Source organism: Adiantum capillus-veneris, chromosome 4 (assembly GCF_014529385.1).
Source record: "Adiantum capillus-veneris isolate H3 chromosome 4, ASM1452938v2, whole genome shotgun sequence".
In the NCBI taxonomy this organism is placed as follows: domain Eukaryota; kingdom Viridiplantae; phylum Streptophyta; class Polypodiopsida; order Polypodiales; family Pteridaceae; genus Adiantum; species Adiantum capillus-veneris.
This window is the reverse complement of record NC_140934.1, coordinates 76,356,208-76,377,047: the sequence shown is the minus strand read 5'-3', so window position 1 is coordinate 76,377,047 and position 20,840 is coordinate 76,356,208. Positions and strand designations below refer to the sequence as shown.

General features: G+C 42.3%; 1 protein-coding gene across 1 annotated transcript; it reads left to right on the top strand.

Moving 5' to 3' along the window:
* The first annotated feature begins 11,366 nt into the window (after positions 1-11,366).
* Positions 11,367-14,519, top strand: LOC147459444 (uncharacterized). The gene is made up of 2 exons (XM_086509835.1): positions 11,367-11,637; positions 11,947-14,519. The coding sequence occupies exons 1-2, from the start codon at positions 11,386-11,388 to the stop codon at positions 14,233-14,235; spliced, it is 2,541 nt and encodes an 846-aa protein (XP_086365961.1). The 5' UTR covers positions 11,367-11,385; the 3' UTR covers positions 14,236-14,519.
* Positions 14,520-20,840: the final 6,321 nt, after the last annotated feature.

Here is a 20,840-nt window from a genome sequence, read left to right as displayed (position 1 = left end):
TGGGGAGCGGGAAAAAATGCAGCAGAACAACCATGATGTGAAGGCTGGGGCGGGTGCAAAAGTATGTCCTTCTCTGGTTCGAATATATCTGGTTCTGACTCTGTCGCTGGAGGCTGGGGAGAGTGGAAGCCTGTAAAAGAAGCGATGTTCCTTGCTCGAGCACAGCGGGTTTTGGATGTTGTGGATCTCTCTCCACAGAGTTTGAGCTTTAAAGGCCTTCCCCCGTTCACAAAGGCGTTCTTTTTCGAACATCCTAGTGTGGTGGCCATGACAGCAAATGATGTGGCTGCCTGTAGACAAATGTGAGGGATAATAGTGGACGGTAATGACATCCCCAAGCCCATTCGCTCCTTTGAGGCAGCTTCATTTCCTGGTTGCTCAGCATTGCTCCCTGTTTTATGCGCATGAGTTGTGACAATCACAAAGAATGGAGCATTTACATGATCTCTTGTATTTTAATGTGTTTTGAAATGTAGATTATGTTTTTGGAGGCATCATCAGAGCCGGTTTTAACGAGCCAGCAACAATCCAAGCTCAGGGCTGGCTGATGGCCTTGAAGGGAAGAGACCTTACTGGGCTTGCAATGACCAGGCCAAGGGAAGCATTTGCCTGCCTATTGCCAACAATTGTGCATGTCAATGCCCGGCCTGGTTCATGTTGGATTTTGTGCAGAGTGCTCTTACACATTGTTCATGCCTAGCAGCTGATCTTAATCTTTTGTTGTGAGTGCTTGACATGTGTATTTGTTCTTGATTTTGTCTCAAGGGAGCGTGGTGATATGTGGGCACTTGGATATCTTTTTGCCGTTGAGTACAGCTTGCGACTTCTTCCTGGTTCTGGTGTGGACTGGTTGCCCATGCTGTCTTTCAATTATGCCTCATACGCTGGTATGGTTTGGCTTCCATATTGCTTTTGATCATGCTATTTCAATTGTTGGAGCGCTGATATTGCTTCCATGTATGATATGTCTTGAAGGCCTTCGCATTGTCTCCACATGCAAATATCAAGTTCTCCCTGGTGCAGGTGCAGTGTTGGCATGAGTAGTCGGAGGTGAAGGGGTTCCGTCGTCCGAATTAGTTTGCATTTTGCATTGTTAGTGAGTTTTTCATGTGCAGGCAACATACTATGAAATTGGGGGTTCGGTCCAAACTTTTGGGTCTAGATTTTTGATGCAACGATTCTTTGTAGAAATTGATAACAAATTGGGCTCTGATGACTTCTTGCAGCAGTATAATTTTGTGCATGAACAACAAATTTTTGAGTGAATAATGGTTAATAATGGTATTTGCCTGCAATATAATTTCTTGTAGTTTTTTTTTGAGATTATTATTTCTGTTTTGACAGTGTAACAACTAGGTTGAATTTGTGAATGTTTATTTTTTTCTGGCGAAAATTTACTGTGTTTTAAATACAATTTTATTTCTAAAAAATAGACACCTATTTAAATTTGATTGGACACTTTTGAGCTGAGTTGTCCCCATCATGAGTTCGCTTTCCTATTGTGATCTATATACTTATTTTATTGATACCTTGCAAAAGGTATAATTGTTATTCGTTTAAGGCCCACTCCTTACCCCCCTCATTTATTTCTGTCATCATTTGGTCTCCACATGTCTGCTCTCTCTCTCTCTCTCTCTCTCTCTCTCTCTCTCTCTCTCTCTCTCTCTCTCTCTCTCTCGCACTCACACGCACACGCACACACACACACATGAATATCCTACAGTGGTGTGTATATATTAGTATCCTTGTCCTTTAATGCCCACTCCTTGCTCCCCTCATTTATTTCTCTCATAATTTAGTCTCTTCATGCGTGCCTGTGTGTGTGTGTGTGTGTGTGTGTCTTTCACACGCACACACACACACAATCATGAGTATCCTATAATGGTTTTTATATATTGGTATCCTTTGTGAACAGTTCATTATTCTGCCTCAAGAGTTTACTCCCTGTTAACTCTCTTACGCTCTAGGAACTTCTCAAGCTCTACCCACACATTTCCCCCATCCTCTAGTAAGCTGAAGCTTTCCCTGCTCTTGATTCACCCCATGCATTGGCTATTCTCTCCATATTCCTTGCTCCCAAGTTTTGGTGTTGACCCCTTGTGGATACTTCTATAGCTTGCCTCTTCTATATTTTGTCTTTCTCCTTGGGAGCATGCTGCCTTGAACCTCTATTTGCCTCACATACCAGAGTTGAAATTGTTAAAGCCATATGGAAGGAATGGACTTTGAGATTGAGAAGAAGGGTATGTTTTTTGACATGCTTCGATGGAATAACTAGACTTCTTAATGCTTGATTCTTGAAATTGTTTTTGATGTAGACACTTGTATTGAGTCACAAGAGCACGTTGAAACTAGCTCAACAAATTTGATCTCAAGCCCACTGTCAAGCTCAAAAGTTCAGTCCCCTCTCAAGAAATTGAGTCCGAAGGCGAAAGCATTGAAAAAAGCTTACATGCACGCGAGAAGTACGTTAGCAAATGTGGTTTTGAGTATCTTGCGTAAACCATATTGCTGTGTTTTGTGAGCAGGTAAAATCTTTAAGAAACCTTTTGAAATCTCATCTTCTCGCTCTCTTGGATATCATGCTGCGTCAAAGCCTGAACCTATTGCTGAAACATTCGGTTCTCAGCTCGCTCTGGCTCCTAAAGGACCTCCAACCTTCATCATTTCAGAGCTTTCAGAGTTGATAAATTTTTGCTTTGCGTTTTTGGGCAAGGTTTTGTGCAAGTATGGGACCTACAAAATCGAAAAAGCTGCTTACCCAAGATTTCTGAAGGCTGATTTGGTTGATCAAGAAGCTAGGCATAGCAAGGGGTTTCTTGCATCAATGTGGACATGAAGGGAAAATTGGTTGATGAAGTGTTGCGTCTATCGCTTCCCTTTGCTGAGCTCTATGATAGTAATGTGGTGGAGTTGAAATCCTCTTTGATGAGTATTAAGAAGATAGGAGAGTTTACTATCGATAAGCAAGGTCATTTGGTTGATTACCAATCGCAACACTAGAACTACTTTGTTGTCCTTGATTGCATATTATAAACGCTTGACAACCCTCAATCCTTTTTTGTTAAAACTCGTGTCAACACCTTCTCTCTCTCTCTCCAAAAACCTTTTGTAATCGTTGCACAAGACAACGTTCTTTTTTGTATAGTCTCTTTTGAATCACATCAAAATTAATCGTTTGGCTTACATTTTGCGCAAGTATGCTGAGTGACGGTTTCTGTTTCCAGTTCAACAGCCTCATGTATGGAATTGATGTCTCTTTCTTTGAAAAAGACCGCTTCAATAATGATGTGCTTAAGGTTCTTTTGTTTGTTCTAAAACTTGAATGTTCTTTGGAGTTATTGAAGCAAAGACTAGTCAACAAAATCATCTTCATGTTGCATGAAAATGATTTGGAGATTTACAATATTTGGATAAAAGTGTGGCATGTTGATACTAGTTCTCAAAATTTACAACAAATCTTGCTTGAGCTGTTGAATAGTAGATCCACTTCAAAGCTTTTAAGCATTAACTTGATCTCACTTGTGGCTCAAATGTTTGGTGTCTTGTGTGTTGTGCATTTCTTTAACGAAGAGTCTTACATTGGGAGTCAGCGAGTTGGCTGTGCTGATGCAACAAATTCTCCTAGAATCATCCATCTGATGCTCTTTGACACAAGTAATGGTTTGCTTGTGCTACCACCAACATTGCAAAAACACAAACATACCAGATGTGTGTGATCAAGAAATGATACATGAGTTTTACAAAACTTAATAGATGACTCCCCAACACTAAAAGCTCTAGAAATTGCTACTCGTTTCAAGGCTTTAGTGTTTTCTACTCTCACCTTGAATCAAATAAAAAAATATATATATAACATGTGCAATGCTTCCACTTCCCGAACTCACGCCTCTTCAAATTCAAAGCGACAAAAGCTTAAGCACAAGAAATTTTTCCAATCCATAAATGACGCACCTATACATCCATGTGCCTCATGTGATACATTACTGTTTCAAAAAGCTTTGCAACCATTGGATGGTCCTACCACTTCTTTCCTTAAAACATTGCGACTAAACATGTCTTCGGATCATTTTGAGACACTTCAAGTGTGCAAACCTTGCAAGGAATCTCTCTCAAAACAAATAGTTCCACACCTTTGTATGCATGGTGAAATGACTTTCAACCCTAAAATTGCTATTGTTGAAGACCTGAATTCAAAGGAGATTCGTCTAGTTTCGCTTCGCATCCCTTTCGCGCAAATACGTGAGCTTAACTACGAAGGTAAGTATGGGTTACGAGGCAGTATTGTGAATGTCATGGCGGATTTATCAAGAGTGAAAAAAATCCTTCCTCGTTTTATGCATGATGGAGAAACTATTCTCATTGAGATCAAGCGCAAATTAGAGTACAACCATGCATACTTATGTGGATCTGTCTGTCCAGCATACGTAGTTGAGGCATTATCTCGTCTCTTGGAAACACCATTATACATTGAACATGAAGCTTCCATGCATGAGACATGGGCTTCCACATTCTCATTTAATGTTGACTGTGACGTGGCTGATGGCAACAATAACGAAGATGGAGAGGTTGAAGAATCTGACACGCTCATCCATGGGATCTACTCTGCGCAACAAGTTGTCAACCATAATGGTCAAGCCTTGAGTGTGGCACCTTGTGAAGGGTATAGTCCACTTAGCATATTTGATGACGATGCTTGTGAAGAGCTATCATTCCCATCCCTTTTCTTTGGCCATAAAAGGAAATATCATGCCTTTGCGAAGAAGCAATACCAAAAAGTTGCACAATGGGAGCTTAAAAATAAGGACAGAAGGTTTGCAAACAACATCGAAAACCTTTTCTTCAAGACAATGAAAATTGTCATTTCGCAAGTGTTGTCATCTATATGGGTGCGGCTTCGAAAAGGAAAACTACAATGTAAACAACTCAAGGCAAAAGATGTCCAGGCCACCACCAACATTGAGCAAATTCTAAATTCACAAATTGGTACCATGACTTCGAAAATTTGCGCACATCAATAGACTACAAAAACAAGCTCAAACGCAATATCTTTGCTATGATTAGACAACTAGGCCATCCCACTTTTTTTGTGAAATTCTCCTGTGCTGAACAAAGATGGGATCCGTTACAAGCCTGCCTCAAGAAACTGAATCCATAGATTAAAGAGGCTGATTATCCAAACAATGCTGCATTTATTCGAGCGCTTGTCCGAGCTGATCCACTTACAACGGCAAGATATTATGTTCATAGGTTCAAAGCCATGAAGCTTGAGATAAAATGAGATAGTGCTATCTTGGGGAAAGTCATTGACTACCATTTTGTTACTGAGTTCCAACACAGAGGTAGCCAACACGATCATGGCTTGATTTGGATCAAGGACACACCATGCTTTGGCGTTGCAACAAACGATGATGTCATAGCCTTTGTAGATAAATACATTTCAACCAACAAAGATTCTTTGCATGAGATGTTGAGACCAGCACAAACACATTCTCATCGCAAGGCTTGCAAGAAAAGAAAAACAGCATGTCGTTTTGGTTTCCCGCGTGCTCCCTCAAGGGAGACAGTAATCTTGCTTCCGATTACGATGAGTGAAGAAAAAAAGAGGGCTCTGCTTGCAAACAAGGAGAGGATTGATGAGAAACTAGTAGAGCTTGGTCACTCTCCTAACATGACATTCGATGAATGGATGGACTACCTTTCCATGGATGAAGGAACTTACATCAAGTCACTCTCAGTCAAAGTCATAGAACCAACACTTTTGCTGAAACGAGATCCCAAGGATATCTATACAAACAACTTTAACAAAACGTTGTCTACGCTTTGGGATGCCAATACTGATATCCAGTTTATCTTCAACGCCCATGGAGCAGCTGCATACTGCACATCATATATGACCAAAAATGTCTCCACACTAAGCAAAGCCTTCCAAAGCGCATTAGACACTTGCAAGCAAAAAAATCTTCAAACATTGGAGAGGCTTTAAAAACTTGGGAGTGCTCTGATTAATGCTCAAGAGATTTCATCTCAACAAGATACATACATTGCTCTTTCTTTACCATTGCATAGCGCTTCAAGGCAGTTCGTATTCATAAATGCAGATTATGCAAACCAAAGAACACTACTGTTAAAACGTAGAGCAATGCTAGACTCTCTCCATCCTGATGACGAAAATATCTTCTTCGACGACATTGTGGCAAAATATTGTTCACGCCCAATGAATTTACAACACCTATGCCTTGCAGAGTTTGCAAGCGAATACTCTCAACTATGAGGCAAACCGCACAAAAACAAGAAACCTCGCATCATTAGATATACAAATTTTAGCCCCACAAAAGACTCAGAAAGACACTACCATGAGGTTTGCTTGCTCTTTTTTCCATTCACAGGTTGTGAGAAACAGCTTGAGGAGTCAACGCCTCTGTGGAGGGATAGATATGAGCATAACTTTTGAGATAACCCGCAACAAGCAAAGATTCTGCTCAAATGAGCTTGTGTCTGGTAGAAACAAACATTCATCGCCATCCAACTCAGGCTCAGCAACCACTGGAGAGGCATTCCAATATGAGGTGAATCTAGATTTTCCAGACTCAAGGCCTCCTGCTACACATCCTAGAGTTAGCTCCAAAACCCTTTTGCTTCCTGATGATGAGTACCGTTCTCTAGTCGACAAGCTGAATTACGAACAGCGCTTAATATTTGATGACATTATGCTGAGAAAACGTTTGCACCAAACACACCCAATCCACCTATTTTTGACTGGAGGTGCTGGCACAGGCAAGACATTCACACTCCAGATTATCATTCAAGGTTTGATACGACACTACAACACAACCGTCGAGAATGACATTGACTGTCCTACAGCATTGCTCATGGCTTACACAGGAAAGGCTGCGTATAATTTGGGTGGCACAACAGTTCATTCAGCTTTGCGCCTGCCCCTCATTATACAACACAATCCAAACCTATCGAACGACACTCTAGCAGAACTCTCGCTACAATATAAAAATCTGAAACTAGTCGTCTTTGATGAGGCTTCTTTGATTGGGAATAGGTTACTCGATATCATCGACACAATGTTGCGCACTATCAAACATAGACATGATCAACCATTCGGCGGCCTTGATGTTATCTTCTGCGGCGATCTTTGCCAGGCAAGCCCCGTGCGTGACCAATGGATTTTTGCCCAACCACAAAAACTTTGTGGGATATTGAGGTCTTCATTTTGGCACACCCATATAAAATGTTATGACCTCAAAGAAAAAATGCGCCAAACAAACATAGAATTTGTGTCTTTGCTCAACCGTATCAGGACTGGTACCCAGAGTAACAAAGATTTAGCTTACATCAACTGAGCCTTCAACAAACCACCAACAAACATATTCAACACACCGTACTTCTTCTTCACAAACCAATCCAAGAACCAACACAATCACCTCATCTACATCAACTTGGTTGGCTAGTCTTATATCATCCATTCACGAGACAAACACCACAAAACATGCTCAAAAAACCTCGTCATCCCAAATGATCCTCAAGCAACAGCAGGACTGGCATCCATTCTTGAGCTTAAGCCAGGCATGATAGTCGAGCTCTGTGCAGGGAACATCGACATTTCACATGGCCTGGTCAATGGAGCTGACGGAACACTCAAAATTATTGAAACTAGACGGGGGGGTGTCTACACAACATGGATAGCATTTTTTGACACCACCATAGGCGCAAAGCAACGTTACACCACTCAACAATTATACCACGGAACCATTGAACCAAACTGGACACCAATATTTCAAACCACAAAAGATTTTCAAGTTGGAAAAAACACACTGAACATGGTTTCTAGGACACAACTCCCTATTCAGGCAGCAAATGCTCGCACAATACACAGGTCACAAGGGCTCACAATGGTAGCAGTTGCTTTCGATCCTTCGGGAATCAAGACTCATGAGTTGATCTACACAGCTTTATCTCGAGTAAAAGACCCTGCCAACCTTCACATCCTCAACCCAATTCAGCCCAACCAAATCAAAGTCGACAGCGCCGTTCTCAAAGAGCTCCAACGCCTTCAAGCAGAAGCAAAATGGCAACCACTTTATCCATGTCCTTCCACAAAAAGTCACACGCATCTCATTATCCAATCATTGAACATTGTCTCCATGCAAAAACACTCAAACTACATAAAGAAGGATTTAGCATTCAGCTCATCAGATATCCTGTGCTTCCAAGAAACAAAACAATATAATGAAACAAACCACCTTGCATCTACATTCAAACACATTCATCACCACAACGGATACGGGATGTCAATATACTACAGATTAAACCTCAAACTACAATCCATAGAATCATTATCTGCACCAGGTATTGAGATAATCGAAGCAACGTTTGCCTTGTCAGAAAATTCCGCACTGCAAATTATTGATGTTTACAGATCTCCCAAAGCAATCTTCCACCAGCTGATGGCATGTCTAGAGCCTCTGACCAACCGAACTGCTCGCACCACCCAAAGTATCATCCTCGGGGACTTCAACATCCATGTCGATACCAAAGCAACGAACTACAACGCACTGTCCAACATTCTTGCACCTAAAAACTATACTCAAGCCATACAAGATATCACAACAATCTACAACTCAACTTTAGATCACGCTTGGCTCAAAAATTGCCCCCCCACAACAATAACCACCACTCGTTTTTGTTTTCGGTCAGATCACTTAGCAATCCATATACTTTTACCTAAACATTAGTTCGACCAACCCAAATTACATTGACATCTCCGCTTTGAATACAGTACTTTCCTTAGAGTCAACTTCCTCACTACAAAAAAAAACAAAATATACATATATTTTTTAGCTCTGCCTCTTAAAATATTCTTTGTTTGCGTACACATACGATGTGTATATACATATGTATACGCATATACATGCATTCATATGATATACATATGTGTATATATCATATATATATATATATATATATATATATATATGCACATGTCTATATATATACGTGTGTCTTCTAACGGGCAGGCCTTGTGATTTTATCACTTGTTTTAACAAATCGTACAAATCCCGTGTGAGGCAATATAAACATCTGTACCCATGATCGAGGTCACGACAACTCAACCAACCAAGTTAGCTCCTTTGAGCAAGCACTTTTGACAATCTTAACACCTTATCTCATCAAACGATTTCGATCATACTAGTAGGTGGTTTCATTATTGGCCCTAATTCTACAAGCTCAACCTACAATCAGCTTTTATATAGTTTATGACAACAAATGTCTTAGTTAACAACAATATTTGACCAGGTCACCTTGGACTAAGTTTAATCAACAAATAATTTGACCATGATTGCTAATGTACCAAACTTTACCTATTGGTCAAACAATTTTTCCATATTTTGCCGTACACTTGTTGACTAAAGAATAATAAGGTTCAATTGCATGTCCTTAGAAGGCCATCTTGATCCTTCATCTTGTTTTACTTTTTTTTTGTTTAAATATGCGAGAATAAATTAAGAAGAATCGTTTAATTGCTTTATAATGCCAAAGTAAACCTTCACCTTGTTTAATTATGCTTGATCTTTGTTCATTACTTGTTTGTGGTCTTGATAAAAGCAAAATATAATTACTAATTTAGTGTTTTTGTTTGTATTGTTTGTGTTTATTTTTTGATTTCCTTTTTAGAAGGCCATAGCCAAATCTCACCCTGTGTAATCTTACATATCCCCCCCCCCCCCCCACCCACACACACACACACACACACACACACACACACACACACACACGCACACACGAGAGAAGGGTTAATTTGTTAGAGTGGAGGGAAATGACATTGGTTTGTTAGAGTGGAGGGAAATGACATTGGTGGGATGTTTCCTCACGCACAAACATGCTCAAATTTGAATTGCACCCTTTTGAATTGCAGTTAGTGGAGGGGGGAGCAGTGTTTAAAAAAATTGTGCCTCAGCTTAGCCTTGAACCTGTTAAGAAATCAAAATAGCCGATTGAAAGGTGGGGGAGAAAGAGAAAATATGCTTGAAAAAGAAAAGAGTTAAATAGCAAAAAATACCAATTATTTTGAAAAAATTCCTGTTTGAATCTACCCTAAAGGGAGTTTAGGGCGGGTTGGGATTGTCCATCAGTTTGTGGATGAAACGAAGACGAGAACTTGAGCGTAGTGCCCATGTTCTCAAACAATCCTCTCTAGAACAAACTTGTCATGCGAGGATCACGATCACTGACAATCGATTGTGGCATACCATGGTACTTGGACACATTGTACATGAACAAGCGTGCCATCTGATCAAATTTTATCTTCTTCCTGACAGGGATAAAATGGGCCTGCTTGTTGAACCTGTAGATAATGGTCCATATACCATCATTCCCTATTGGGGTTCTTGGAAGATCAAAGATAAAGTCGATAGCAATGCTTTCCCATGGCTTATCCGAAATTCGCAGTGGTTGTAACAACCCTGGCGCTTTTTGCCTGTCAAACTTGACCTTTTGGCAAATCATGCATGCTCGCACAAAGGCATCTATATCTCTCCTCAAGGTAGGCCAATAGAAGAATATATCTTCCTGTGGGGATAGCCTAACCTCAAGACTAAGTGACACGGGCATGGGGAGGTGGGATCTATGGCGGGGGGCTTGTGGACCGTAGATATGGACGTGGATACCCTAGATTATAGGTACCCGCGTTTCGAAGTAATTTAGGGTACCCCATTTTGCGGACGTGGAGTTTGAACCCGTGACCTCACCCAGGGAGGCACATGCCCTAACCACTTCGCCTTGCGCGCGTTTCTGGAGCATGGGGGCCCTAATTTACTTAAAACACGTGTGCAAGGTGCCAACCCCCGAAAGTAATCTAGGGTGTCCTTGATTACAAAAGTAATCTAGGGTACCCTATATTATTTTTGGCGCCACCCCCCCAGATCTACAACCCACAATCCCCCCACCGTAGATTCCCACCCCCATGCCCGTGCCACTTAGTCTCGAGGGTCGCCTAACTTCGTTCATAAATAACACGGGGTGGGACTCGAGGGATCAATGGTGGAGCGGGAGGGCTTTGGACTATCGGGTCCACACGACCGCGGGGGGGGTGGAGGGGGGCAAAGATTTATATGCGCGGAGACGAGTTTCTTGCACGGATGTGTGATAGACGGGTTGGATAAGGTGTGGGAGTACGTGGGACGAGACCGAGGGCTCGAGACGCGACGACGACAATGAGCACCTAATCTTTTACCCCATGCAGCCAAGATCAACAGTGGATTGAATGCCCGTCGTTGATCCCTTGAGTCCATCGTCTTTATAAACGATAAGGGGGCCCCTTTGGATTAGGCTAGTACATTAAAATTGGACAGATGCTAGCCTCTAGGCAGTAGAATGCCCGCCAGTACGAGCGACCACGACATTTTGAAAGAGGCGGAAATAGAGACCAAGAAAGCTTCCATGGCGAGCTCAGATACGTGTCGCATTGGAGCTTCCCATCTTCAACCCATCGATGCCAGGAAAGAAGAATCGAAAACCTCCTGGCCGTTACGACACACCATCTTTGGCGGAATCCCCAAGCCTGTCCTCGAGTATTCAACCAACAATGACATGCGTGCCCCGTTCAAGTGGGTGAAGAACTGGAAAGTAAGCTTCTTCTCCTTCTCACTCCTCTATCTTCTTCTGCTAGCTGCTATAACGTCTTTATCATCACCTAGTTCTGCGGATGAACTGCCAGCCAACTCATTAGTTAAGAATCTCCTCGCACACCTTGATCTCTTCTCGTCCTGCTGAGTCTTAGAGAGTCTGCTCAATGCGGCCAAATCTTACTTCCCAATTTTTTGATACTGTAGCTGATCCAAGTCTGTTGTAATCTTTCATGCAAGCGCGCATCGACACATGCAGACGTAAACCCTTACTCAGCTGATTGTTCTCGTGTCTTGTGATCGTACTCAGAGAAAACGCAAGCAAAAGGCAAGAGTGCCGCAGCCTACTAATGGAAAGAGGAAGCTCGTGAGATTTGTTCCATCATGGATGCATACCGCAAAAAGGAAAAAGGGAGATCATTCAGGTTTTAAACCAATGGTCACAAAATTAGGGAAAGAACCTCCTGCGCAGCCAAAGGAAAAGCCAGTCAACAAGCCAGGAAAAGGAGGCATTATTAAAGAATATTTTAAATCACTTGTAAGCCTGCCGAAGAGCCGAGACAATAGCAGGGTTGGGCTGTCTTCTAATTCTGAGAGTTCTTTTACACATACGTTTAGTATAGCAGATGCAGAGTCTTCAGCTAGCCATGATGGTTTCAGGTCTTCCCGCTCTGATTTCGATCCAGAATCAGCTAGCTGCTGCCAACGCTCACCTTTTGCAGATAATAATCGACCTAATGACGAGTATGAAATGAATCCCCCAAGGCTAGGAAGATGGGGTTACTGGAATGACCTGGTAGAACCTATTGAAGATATTCAGCCGAAAGAGGAAGCCTATATGTCTGTTGATTTTGATGGAAGGGCCAAAGTCTGTGCAAATGGGAGATTTCTTAAGCTCCAAAAACTATGCTGGCCCATACATTGGTCAAGGCAGAGAAGAATGCGATCAAAGACAATATCTGGTCCTGTTTGCGATGCTGCCAAACAGGGTGAGGCCTTGCAACAAGAAAGGCGCTCAAAGGAGAGGCCTAATAAGGACTTGCAAGGGAGTATGCCATGCAATACGGAGGAAGCTACAAAGGATTCATTTGGGTGTTCTGGCCACAGAATGTTAAGTCGGTCTTGTGAAGGAAAGCTAAGTGGGCGAAATCATCTCTCTGATGAAGGCAGCAACGGTAGCCCTCAAGTGTTTAGCAAGTGCTGCACTACAGAATTATCCGACACAAAGAGAATTGCTTCCAAATACATGAGTCAAGCCGCATTGGAAAAGTTATTCTCAACAAGCAGCAATGTTTCAATCACCCAAGAGATCTCAGCTTGTGGCATTAGTGAAGGCAATAATGGTAGCACAGTGCAAACGCACCCTAAAGGCTGTAACAAGTGCTGCACAGAAGCGTCTGATTCAAACAAATCTGTTTCCAAAAGCAGGAACCAACCGGCACTGAAAGGCACTTTGGAAGAGTTCTTCTCAAGACTCATGACAAGGAGTGATGTTTCAGTCACACAAGGGACTTCAGCATGTGGCATTAGTGTTGCCAGTGACTGTACTAACAACACACGAACTGGCTTGCAACAGGTACCGAGCATTCTGATAGCTAGGTCTGGCAATGCACCACAAGCAGCAAGCTCCAGATACGGTGGGGACCTTGCATCATTGAATGCTAAGATGGAATCCAGGTTTGAGCAAGTGCTCAAAGCCATTGATATAGTTGCTGATCAGGTCAAGAAAAGTGCTGAATCTCGATGGCAAACAGAATTAATGGCAGATGATGATGAAGAAAACGACCAGTCAAGCTTAATCAAGTCATGTAGTAGCGAGCTGGGTACTATAGAGATGGAGCTCTCCCCATTAAGAAACTGTGTTACCCAGTCTCAGCTTCTTGAAATTCCTGTGATAAAAGAATTCAAAGGAGCTGTTGATGATGCTCGTTTCAAGATGAGAGTGCTTGCTGGGCTTTTGACAGTGGAAAAGGATGCGAAAATGGCATCCACAAGAGATTTTCAGTCCAAGGAGATGATCCTGACTATGGGCATTATTGTAGCTCAAATGCTAGAGGGAGAAACCTTACTGGAGAAGCCATGGCATATAAAGTATGTTCTGGATTACTGCATAAGCTCCATCTTCTTCAATGGACCACATGGCAGTCCTAATTGTATTTGCAGCAGGCCACGCCCGGCTCGTATCAATTTCCCCTCTGGCAGATATGATTTTTTTTGCAATGATATAGAGTTGTCCTCCATGACATTTGATTCCTTATGCGATGACGCAACTCGGGCTGTCGAAGAGCTTGTGGGAAGTCGGGCAAAGGACTGGTCTGAAGCTTTAACAAACATGTTTTGGAATTGCGCAGTTTGCTGTTTCCATGTGCACAAGCTTATCAAGGCCATCCACCAAGGCAAGGGGAGGATGCGAATTCTGCATCCCGACCGAAGCACAAGGTTCGCGGCACCAGCTATGGACCCGTTGGACACAGGAGACTTCAAGGCCTTTCATAAGAAGGTTCATTTCACCATCTTTTCCGGGTTCATGCTGGAAGGCACGGTGCTGTGTAGATCGCAGGTCTACTTAGAGCCCAATTTTCCAGGCATTAGACTCTGAATGTCTGTTTGAGGTTTTCTTCTTGCAGCTGGAATCTAATTAACTTCTGCTGTGAACAAGTGTGGATGTTCATTAAAGCAAAGTTACTTCTGCTGGCCTCTACTGCTCGATTGACAGATTGCTTCTTCAGAAGGCCATCAAACGAAAAGTCCTCAGTTGTTCTAATCAACTGACCAAGAAGTGCAGGGCTCCAGTTTTGCCTAAACGATGTTAGGTTACATCAAATGTAATTTTTCGTTCAAAAGAGGACCACTTCATCTGACAAAAATTATTAAGGAACGATTCAGGATGTGTGCGAGAGAGAGAGAGAGAGAGAGAAGAGAGAGAGATTTTAATTGACCCATGGGAGCGAAAGGAACGTATCATGTTGGGTGTGTGGAGTTGATAAGTGACTTGTTCAGGAAATGAGCGCTGCAATAAAGAGTGCACATCGTAATTGGGACAGGAATGTGTGTTGGGAAAGGAAATGAGCGCTGCAATAAAGAGTGCACATCTTAATTGGGACACGAATGTGTGTTGGGAAAGCTTATGGCTGGAAATGTGGGAAAGGTTGAACACTCAAGTATGGTGTGATCTCTGACTCGTGCATTATATTGAGGCATAAAGGAGAATTTTAAACTCCGAGCAAACCTTTTCGAGCAATCATAAAAGCGAGCAAAACCCAACAACATACATATAGAACTTAAATCATAAATGGAAACATTTACCATCAAATTACATATTATCTATCTATCATGTTTCTTCTCTAACATTCGTCATGGAAACTTCAATCATCCACTACATACATATAGAACTTAAATCATAAATGGAAACATTTACCATCAAATTACATATTATCTATCTATCATGTTTCTCCTCTAGCATTCCTCATGGAAACTTCAATCATCCATTGTTATATTAACTCCTTGATTATCCAAGGTTATTCTCCCTTCCCCGAAGCATGACTGGTAGTCATAGATAGTCAAGCCATGGTAGTTTCTTGGGAGGGAGAGAGAGAGAGAGAGAGAGAGGGAGTGCACATGCATGCGTACGTTTTGTTGTTGAGGGGAGAGGGGGGTTTCTCAATACATAATATTATGGCAAGTGCTTTACGGGAGAGAGGATTGTTTCAAAAAGAAAGTGTTATCAAGATATGCCTAATTTGGGGAAGTTATAGAAGAAGTAGAGTTGGTAGAGCTTATTTGCAGGTTGAAATCAATATGAGCAATGTGTATTTGTAGTCTTTGGTTCTAGATTGTATCTTATTGAAACTTTAGATAAATGTTTTCCATGGGTGAATCTATTTTTTCTAGCTCCCAAAAAGGGTGTTTCAACTTACAAAAAAGAGGAAAAGAAAAATTTCCTCCACATACTTAAAAAGAAGTGTGAAAACATTAAAGAAATTATTAAATTTTCAAGACTTGTATAAATGTCATTGAAAGGAACTTTGTCTTTTTAAGAAAGACTTTTTAATATGGTAGGCTAGTGGCTAGTAGGACGAGAAGCTGATCCAACACTGCATGAAGTTTGATGACGATCCTAGCTACCTCAATTGAATAACCAAGAACTAATGACAAAGCAAGTGAAAGATAGAGTGAGCATAGAATAGACACACTTGCCCTTCACTCAGTATTCGTACTCCCATTGCTTGCGACCCCATTGATTCTTCCATTTGGAGTTAAGTCTTTTCTTCATGTCTTCTTGGAGCCCACCTTGCTTGGTTGCCTGCTTAAAGTTAATAGAGGCAAGATGAGCGGTAGCAAATTTCTTATGGTTGGATTTATTTGCAAACCTGCACCTTTTGAGGACTTCCCTTGCTCGATCAAGACACGATTCTGCTTGAGTATTGATGAGGTTGAATTCTGTGACTAGGTCTAACCTTGTTTTGAGAGAGAACCCAATAAAGAGATCTCCGTAGCTCTTAACTCCAAGCTTGAAGCACTTATGTGCTCTTCTACTCAAAGACAGTTTAGCTTTGGATGCATATATACCTGTCCATGGCGAGTCAGCTAGAAAACAATAAAAGTTAGAGAGAGTTTTTCTGTCTGGTGTCCATTTTGCTCTTATAGTTCTCCATGCTTTCCAAAATCTGCATGTTAGTACAAAGCCCACGGGAATGATGTCGAGAGGAGTGATCAGTATGTCCCTGAAAGAGAGGCTAGTCCACGCTTTGTACTCTTTACACTGAAATTTGGTGCCATTTCTTTTGATGAGAAGAGCCCAGTAATCATTGGAATCTATTGCCCTCAACAACCATTTTGCAGCCATTTTAATGGAGATTGAATCCAGGTCGAGAATCCCCAGTCCTCCCTGTAATTTTGGTAAGCAGCAGATAGACCATGCTACTCTAGGAATTTTGTGGAGGTGTTGGTTTCCTCCCCATAAAAAGTTCCTTGCCATTGAGAAGGCTTTCTGAAGCTGGTACTTGGCAGGGGTCCAACATGATAGGAAGTATATTAGGCTGGGCAATATAAAGTGGTTTAGACCAAATGCCCTTGAAGCAATAGAAGAATTGCAACTATTCCATTCGGAGATTTTATCCTTGAATCTAGAGAATACCCAATCCCAATTCTGAGAGTCATTTTGAATCCCATTGGGATTCCTAGAAGTCTAAAAATTTGTCCATCTGGAATGTGCTTACATCTTGCATTAAGAATGATGTTAGGAGCAGTGCCAAAGGAGATTTTATACCCTGTCTTGGAGTGGTTTATGACTGAGCCACTGGCTTGACAAAAGACTTCTAGACACTTCCAGAATGTGGTGATAGTCTGATCATCCCTGGCCATAATTCCATTTGTATCATCTACAAATTGCTGCAAACAAAGATCCTTGTCTGCACCAGGCATTTTAATTCCTTTGAGAGTCCCTTTATCCATTGCATCTTGCACAAACCATCCCAATGCATCTTGTCAATAGCTATGAGCTAGCTGCTACTCCCCTCCATGTATGATCCGTTGAGCTAGCGACTGCAGCCTTTAGTGTCTCTCTCTCTCTCTCTCTCTCTCTCTCTCTCTCTCTCTCTCTCTCTCTCTCTCTCTCTCCTGATAGAAGCCCTCCGAGGACACGAGGTGAGTTCTAAGGGCTAGCAAATAGCAGCCACTCGAGCTTGAGCCTCTAGTAATCAATTATGGAGTTTACGAAATTCTCTCTTTGGGGAGTGCACATCCTTCCAAGTGCATGCTACGCGGGTCTGTATTGAAGACAAATTTGATGTGCGAGCGAGCCATCCCTCCTGATTGCAGACCCCCGCCTACTGCTCACCTTGGCAGCCCGAATTCTTTGTAGCATGCGGCCACCCCTCTAGAGGATAATCTGTGCAATGCGCAAAAACCGGCCATGATTATTTGTGTGTATTAGAGAGGCGAGAAGAAGAAGAAGAAGAAGAGATTTTTTAGCATCGTAGGAAACTATCGAGATCGAGAGAGAGAGAGAGAGAGAGAGAGAGAGAGAGAGAGAGAGAGAGAGAGAGAGAGAGAGAGAGAGAGAGTCGGAGGGGGCAATTGTCTTGTGAATGGCATTCCCACTTGTGGGAACCCAGCAAGGCAGACCTACTATGGCCCTTCTCTGACAGTCATCGGTGATGACAACCACCATCATTCTCACACGCTTCTTTGATGCAATGATGAAGATGATGGCCACGGACTCTCATATGCCTCTTTTGCCTGACACTCGTCAATGATAAGGTGTAATTTGAGCTACTCACATGCCATCTTCTCAGAGGATCATGCTTTAGATTGAGAGAGGATGATGATGATGCCTGTTTCTCCATAGCAGGTGCAAATACCCATGAAGAAGTATTATGCAGGGAGGGAGATGACCTATTGAAACATTTCAACCTTCAACAGGGTGGTTGGCTTCTTCTATTCCGATTTATGATTCTTCTGCTGTTTGGTTTCCTCCATGGTCTCTCTTCGGTGTCAGGCAAGGTGGTTGCTCCCTAAGTAATTGTTGCAGACTACAATGTTGTACTCGAGAATCTGTTGACTAGAGATGAGGCTTTACATTTGTATCATGGATCATCCAATACTCTTATTCACATTTTGATTTGGAAAGTCTGGAAAGCAGGTGCATTTAGTGTGATTTTATATTGTCATCAATCTAAACTGCAGGTAGGGCTCATTTCTCCACCATAGAGACAGTTCTTTGAGATAAAGGTAGTTAAGGTTTCAGACGCACTTATGTTCCTGCTTTATCAAAGGTGACAACTCGACATTAGTTTGTGAAATTCTTCGAATGTGTTGACATTGCAGGACAATGTAAGCTTGTAATATTCCAAAGTGGGTCAAGATTGACATATCATCACCCCACAACAACACGGTGCTAAATTCTAATGTCACACTTATCGACATCCTCTCTCTCTCTCATTAGCACTTCTATCATCATCGTCACTGCCTTCTTATCATCATCAGCCATCATCAACCATCACGGTTGTTATCGGCTCCATCATCATGCATACCACGATATCATGAGCAAAGCTATTGTTCCGATGATAAGTAGGCGTTTAGATAAACCACAACGTCTGTTCCTTAACACCGAAGTGCGGAAACCCAATAAGTCGCCAATTGGGAACGGGGGAAATCCAGTACTTCGCCATTTCTGCAACTCAATACGCCAATCCAGGGCCCGCCGCACTAGAGCAGCCCCCTTGTGTTGATCCTGATCCTTTCTTTCCTGATCGTGTTCTGCTCCAGGCCAGTCCCCTTGGTGGCCTCTCTCCCATGCAACTAGCAGCCCTGCAAAGACTCCCAAGGCCATCCCCTCTTTCAAGCCTACGCCCCAGCTCGTACACACAGTCCAACCCCAGCTCATATACACAGTCCAACTCATACAGTAGAATTATCTCTGAAAAAAACTCTTTGGAAGAGCGCACGCCGGCGTGCGCTCTTCCAGAGAGTTCTATTTTAGGAAAATTTACCAAAATACCCAAATCAAAAAAACCCAAAACTATCGAAGATTCCCTGTACCCTCAACTTTAGCTAAAGCTAGGAGCTATGTCCTCCCTCCTCTCCTCCGGTCGCCTTCTCGTCTCGTCTCGGCCTCTTCCCGCCTTCCCTCGCGTCTGTTGCTGTCCCCTCCTAGCGCACATCTCCTTCACACACAAACAGAGGCTGCACGGGTTGAGAACTCACAGCACGCGAGAGAGGGTGCCTCTTGCACGATGCAACTCGCACTGCCCCCTCCTCGCTCCCTCTCATGGCAATGAAAAAACTGTAGTCCCTCAGTAACTCCATCCAGCGATGATGCCATCACGTAGCTTGACTAATGCACTCCTCCCTTCCTATCTCGACGCCATCACGAAACGCTGCACACGCAGCCACAAAACGTAGACACAAGAGAGAGAGAGAGAGAGAGAGAGAGAGAGAGAGAGAGAGAGAAAATATAGAAGCCCTCTGCCTTGTTGCTGGCATGACCATGATGTGCAGGCATTCTATTCGTCAGAAAACACAAAAGATTGCAATTTTGCCGTGGATCAATAGGGTATACTCTCAAGATTCCCTCTTTTGGGGAATAAAACAAAATTGTCGGCACATACCCCCTCTTATTTGTGGAAATTCCCAAAATACCCCTCAAATTCCCAAAATACTCTTGTATCTATTTTAGTTGGACTGTTCACAATTTCGTAATCTTTATTGTTTGTTGACAATGGAGATTCTCTTTTTAGTGCTTGCCATGTAATTTGTCACAAATTACCTCCCAAAAAAAGACAACTATGTCTAATAATAATAAACTACATAACCAACTCAAAATTCTAGTTTTAGTATCTTGTACTGATAGACAATCAGTCTTCTTATGAAAAGCTACAATTTTTTTTGATCTTTGGATAAGTTTACTCTCACAACCACGGGTATCTTGGGAATTTTGGAAAATTTGAAGGGAATTTTGAGAATTTATGACAAAATACGAGGGGTATATTAGGAATTTTTGAGATTTGAAGGGTATTTTGGGAATTTCCACAAATTAGAGAGGTGTTTTGGTAACTTTCCCTTTGTTTTATATAGAGAGAGTAGAAACAGCTAAATGCCATGGAATGCCCATAGCCCTCCTTTTCTCGTCGGTTGCGCGTTATTCGCTCGTTGACAATGACATCAAAATATCTCTCGCATAACATTACATATAAAGACGTTGACGATGTCCTGCATACTTCTCTCTATGTGCTCTGAAAGCCACTAACATTATGAGATCTTCTCAGTGCCCATCATGTTCTCTATTGACGTGGGACAGACGCAAGTAATGTGAAATAAAAGAGGAGGCAGTAGGACATGGGGTACTGCACGACGACGACGGCAATACAAGAGAAGCGTATAGGTTCGATAGTGGGCATAAAGGGGCTTGCAACCGGGCCCCATTGATGGTGGTTGCTTTTGACAAAGTGGCACTGCAATTTCAAAGGCCAGTAGAGCAGATAAATTTTTAGATTTGGTGCAGTCATGAAGTGAACAAGCTCGTCCTGATGGTTAGACATATGGTTCTCAGATTATTGCCTTCCCACCCATCGTGGTTCAAGACCGGCATTGAGGACGAAGGACTATAAAATTTGAGAGAGAGAGAGAGAGAGAGAGAGAGAGAGAGAGGGAGGGAGAGGTTCCTCCATAATATGTGTCTTGGTGTTCACGCTTTGGCTTTGT

What these genes read in the sequence shown, in the direction of transcription:
- LOC147459444 (XM_086509835.1), top strand. Translation starts at nt 11,386, where the DNA reads ATGCCCGCCAGTACGAGCGACCACGACATTTTGAAAGAGGCGGAAATA. An exon ending in AGTGGGTGAAGAACTGGAAA is followed by an intron (nt 11,638 to 11,946) that starts GTAAGCTTCTTC and finishes GATCGTACTCAG; the next exon opens with AGAAAACGCAAGCAAAAGGC.